The 5,453-nt window shown below is 43.4% G+C and overlaps 1 protein-coding gene across 1 annotated transcript in view; it reads left to right on the plus strand.

Moving 5' to 3' along the window:
- Positions 1-203: 203 nt before the first annotated feature.
- Positions 204-5,453, plus strand: part of LOC102865663 (chromosome unknown open reading frame, human C1orf105) — a 45,038-nt gene continuing 39,788 nt past the window's right edge. The window contains exons 1-2 of the mRNA XM_006887466.1: positions 204-266; positions 1,752-1,837. Coding sequence (XP_006887528.1) covers positions 204-266; positions 1,752-1,837 — 149 coding nt within the window. The remainder of the gene's footprint in view (positions 267-1,751; positions 1,838-5,453) is intronic.

A 5,453-nucleotide genomic window follows, 5' to 3' on the forward strand; every position in this document is an offset into this window, starting at 1 on the left:
TAGTGGCAAAAAGCTGCACTGCAATCCCAGAGGTGCAGTTGTGCGGTTCAAATCCACCAGATGCTCTGCTGGAGAAGGAGGGGCAATGTCCTCCTCCTGTACCAGTCAGATCTAATTTGACGGTACACACACACACAAAATAATAAAATAAAATTTAAATAAAAAATCAGGCCCTCAGTTTGAATTTCTGCATACCTGCGTTCATGGAACAGATTATCATTGAATACCAACAAGTATCAAGCATTGTTCTCAGTGTTCCTGATAAGGCAATAAATGAAACAAGGGAAAACAATTCCTCTGCTGTTCTGAGGCTGGTTTTCACATACTATGACCTACAAAGAATTGTCATCCAGCTCTCTTCACGAAAAGCAAACTGAAGCTCAGAGAGACTGTGATTTGTCCAAGAACTCGCAGTGGCTTGATGGATGGTCCGAGATTTAATAGTCTGTTCTGTCTGATGTGACAGCATGCTTCTTTCCTTTCTCTCCCTCGATGGTTAAGAATGAAAGGCCTTAAAATATAGCCAGAGGCTTAAAGTAGAAAATTGCTAAGATTTGGTGTCCATAGAAATATTAAAAACGTGAAAACTTGAACTCATCTTCAAGGAGTGGAAATGACTCACGGCTGACCCTCCGTTGGGTTTCAGGAGCTGTAAAGTATAAATTCCGCTGGTGGATTCATACTGTTGGTGGATTTCTATGAGTTTTGGATTTGCAGCTCAACGCTCTGCAGACTATAGCATCAGAGCTCCCTGAGGAAATATTAGCGGGTGCATAAACATAAAAGCAATAGCAAAGAATTATAGCTGGGACCCAAACAGGCAGCAGATTGAAAGCCTAGAGCACAAATCACACGTTCTGAGTTCTGATCTTCTCACCTCCTGAATGGAGACAACAATATTTGTACTTGCTTGCTTAATGGGACAGAAGACAAATTGATGCTTTTGAACCATGATGATGAAGAAGAGTGCTGTATATCCCATGGACTGCCAAAAGAACAAACAAATATGTCTTTGAGAAGGTGTAGTCAGTGTTCCTTGGAGGCAAAGATGGTGAAGCTTCATCTCACATACTATGACATGTTGCTAGGAGAGGTTATTAGAGAAGGACATCATGCTTGGAAGGGTGGAGCGACAGCAAAAAAGAGGAAGACTCTCAACCAGATGGACTGACACAGTGAACGGGCTCAAGTATGGCAAAGGTGATGAGGATGGCACAGGATAGGATAGGATAGGATAGGATAGGGTTCAGATCTGCTCTTCATAGGATCAGTATGAGTTGTACTTGACAGCACCTAACAACAGCAACTATTTTATGAGAAACAAGCCCTGGTGGTGAAGTACTAAACCTCTCTGGCCACTAACTGAAAGGTTGGTGATTCGAATCCACCAGCCACTCTGAGGTTAAGGTTTAGAACCTTGGAAACCCGATGCAGGGTCACTGCGAATTAGAATTGACTCTGTGACAGTGAAGTTGTTTGGGTTTGTTTTTTTGTTGGTTTTGTGTGTGTGTGGTGTGTTTTTTTTTTTTTCTTGTTTGTTTTTTTTATGGGGTTTTTTTGTTTGTTTTTTGCTTTTGGGATAGTTATTAGAGTCAAATATAAAACATTGGAAAATGTTTTGTAAAGTATTGACTGTTACCTGTATATAAACATAGCTGCTATTATATTATTATTTGTTATTGTTGTTGTAATAATAGCAAAACTCAAGTGTGACAAATTTTGCAATATAATATCTTTGTATTTCTCTCCAGGTTTCTATTGCAAAATTGGACAAGATTCCTTGGCTTAGTGAAGCCAGCCTTGTTAACAAGCCATTAGTGCTCAGCCTTCCTCAAAGGTGACAGCCCACCTCTAAGGGCAGAAGGTTCCAGAAAGTTCTCACAGAGGATGTGTTCTTCAGAGATGGGGAGGAGGGACACACTTCATGAGGAAACCCAAGTCTAATGTTAAAAAAACAGAAATGACCTGTGTTTCTGAGATGAAAGTGAACACTGAGTAAGGCCTGGTCTGGGAAAATATCATTCCACATTTCTCTCCTCTCCACCACCACTACTTTATTCTTCCAGAGAACTTTGCTCCCCATGCCCCGCACGCGCACACACGTATTCCCTTTTCAAGGCTTCCTCCATATTCTCTTTACCTTTTTTGACTCTTTTATTTTTAATTTTCATGTTTCAACCATCATCAACCTAAAGCCTTTGTTATTAATGTTATTAAGTGACTGAGTTGGAACTAACTCTTTGCTGACCCTCCAGTAGGTTTTCAGAGGCTATAAATCCAAGGGGTGGAGATTACCCATCCCTCTCTCATGGAGCAGCTGGTAGGTTCAAACCATGTACCTTTGTGTTGGTAGCACAACTCTTTACCCATTAGGCCACCAGAGCTTCCTATTATAAGCTTTACAGAGTAGCAACTCCTACATTTGAGTGTGAGGGGGCTTCCTCCAGGTCACTCGCCCCTCCCTTCCAAATTGCCGTAAAACATGTATTTCTAGACTTAGTGTGTTAGGGGCATTTTAGTGCTGCCATTTGAAATGATGGGTTTCTTCAAGTTCCTCCCATGCCTGTTTTTTTAACAAGAGGAGTCCTGGATGTGGCCTGCACTGCAAAGAGGAATGGAAGGGAAGGGGCGTGTGAGGTTGTGAGACAATGGAGTGAGTGGAAGCTCCAGGTGAGTCTGGAAGCAAGGCTGGCTGGGGAATTGGGGGCAAGTTCATAGATACATCACTGACCAGTTTGAAAAAGGGCAATTCATTGGAAAAGAAGGCTGCTTACAAGATAGGTTGTAACTCTTAAGTAGAGTTTTCACTGTCGGGTACCTTCTTGTCCCTAGAAATGTGATTATCTGGGAGGCCCATTTTTGTTCCTCCCTCTATGAATAACAAACATGAACAGTTGTTTATCAGCTGAACTTTTTTAAAATTACCCCCTCTGTATGCATTTATACAACTTTAAAACCTTGAGAAGAATGGGAATCCCAGAACATTTGATTGTGCTCATCTGAAACCTATACTTGGACCAAGAACAGAGCAAGGAAACACTGCATGGTTCAAAATCAGGAAAGCTGTATACAGGTGTACATAGGGATGCATTCTATCTCATAACTTTTTAATCTATATGCAGCAAAGATCAGCTGGGAGGCTGGACTTTGTGAGGAGGAATGTGTCATCAGGTTTAGAGGAAGACTTATCAACAACCTGCATTATATTGATGATACAATCTTGCTTGCTAAAACTGAGGAGGACCTGAGGTGTTTGCTGCAGAAGGTCAAGGTTTGCAGCCTTCAATATGTATTGAAGTTCCACGTCAAGAAAACAAAGATTCTCACCACTGGGCCAATTGGCAGCATCATGATAGATGGTGAAGAGATTGAAATTGTTAACTGTTTCATCATGCTTGATTCCACAATCAACACTCTTGGCACCAGTAGCCAGGAAATCAAAAGATTAATTGCATTGGGAAAATCTTCTGTCAGGGTCCTCTCCAGAGTACTGAAGAACAAAAATGTGAGTCTAGAGACTACGATACGTCTGATCCAAGCCACTGTTATTGCAATTACTTGTTATGCATTTGAGAGATGGACAATGACTGAAAATGACAGAAGAATTGATACCTTTGAGTTGCGGTGCTAGAGAAGAATATTGAACATACCATGGACAAAGAGAACAAATCTGAAGAGGATGAAACCAAGCAGTTCTTTGGAGAAAAGGGTCTTGAAGCTCCATCTCACATACTTTGAATATGTTTCACAAGGAACCAGTCCTTGGAGAAGAACATCATGCTTGGAAGGGTGGAGGGACAGCATGAGAAGAATACCCTAGATGAGATAGATTGGCTCAGTGACTGGGGTAATGAGGGTAGGCGTGTCAGAGACAATGAGATTGGCTCAAGCTAGAACAAGGTGTACATAGGGCCACTATGAGTTGTATTCGACTCGACAGCACAAAACAAGTCTTTTCAGAGCACCCCTAAAATGCTTGTTGCCCTATTATTTTTGTAACTTTTAGATGTCTAAATGCCAATGAATTAGCTTCTGAGTAGAAAGCAGAATTTCAGAAACCCAAGTCTTATTTATAAAGCTGCATGAGGTGATATAGTTGTGAGCACATCAGGGTTCAGTGTGAGTGCGGATACCTTTAGTGTCTTTTATCAATGGTAGGGGGGCAGAAACTCAGGCAAGATGAGTGTCAGATAAGGGGCATACTGAGTCAATCTGGCCAAATGGACACTGTGGTGAACACAGGTCTCCAGGTCTCAGAGGGACAACCTGCTTTCAACTCCAGCCACTGCTGCTTGCAGGAACCTTAGGTGCAGTGGCTGGAAATTCAGGTTTTTCCACATGCCACATATGTGGATTTTTATGTGAAATTTCTAGACCTTGGCCTCTAACAGAGTAACATTGCACCATCCCAGGCCACCCACATGCCTACCCCTCCAGCCAGGAACAAAGCATACCTGGCCCTGGCTGTCCTGCTCCCACCAACTCTCTTCCTTAATGATACAAACCTTTGATGCTATTGGTGGCCAAACTCGAAACTTGCTGTCTTTAAGTTAGTTCTGACTTACAGCATCCCTCCAGGGTATCAGATTTCTAAGGCTATAAATCACAGGGGGAGACTGTCCACCACCAGACACACAGCCTTTGGCTTAGCTGCAAAACTCGCTCTAGACTACACTCCCATTGCTGGTGCACCATGGTCCAGACTACACCACTGGCTTGGTGATGCTGTTGTTCAAACTCAAGCTCACTGCTGGGGAGCTGGTCTGGGCTCATTGTGACCCTCTAGTTGGTTTCTGAGGTTGGAAATCTCTTGAGAGACGAGTGGCCGTCTTGCTCCCACAGAGCTGCTGGTGGCTTTGAACCATCAGAGACGTGCAGCCTTTGGGTTAACAACACAGGTTGCTAAAGACTCTGCCACCAGCTCATCAAGCCAGTTCCATCTCCTAGGGCTTGTAATGCTGTGGGCCTTTTGGAAGCAGATAACCAAGCTTTCTTTCCAAGGCACCTGTGATTGGGTTTAAACGCCAACCTCTCAGTTGACAGTCAAGCATGTAAGCATTGTTACACACTGATGCACAGACCTTTGAGAGGGTAGGGAAAGGCTCGAGAGGCAGGCTTGAGAAAGGCAAGCCCAGAAAACAAATGGCATCCTCAGCATCCATTCACCATCAGAGCCAGACACTGAGGGCTCTTCTGTAGACAGCCAGCTGGGCAGGGAAGTTGGTGGTTTTGTCCTGCACCCACCAAGCTTACATGAATCACAGGACAGGTTACCTATGGTGAACAGTGAAGTTCAACTCCGTGCTGTTCTGGGAGGATTTGAGGCAGCCATTTCAACCTTTGTTAAGAGAAATGGAGCTTACTTAGCTCACACAAATGCCAAGAAAACTGCTGGTGAGGAGGTGCCCCAAGCTTTCAAGAGGACAAGGCAGGAATGTAAAGCGCATGTTTTG

Source organism: Elephantulus edwardii, unplaced genomic scaffold, assembly GCF_000299155.1.
Source record: "Elephantulus edwardii isolate Elephantulus edwardi_28Jun2011 unplaced genomic scaffold, EleEdw1.0 scaffold00057, whole genome shotgun sequence".
NCBI lineage: Eukaryota > Metazoa > Chordata > Mammalia > Macroscelidea > Macroscelididae > Elephantulus > Elephantulus edwardii.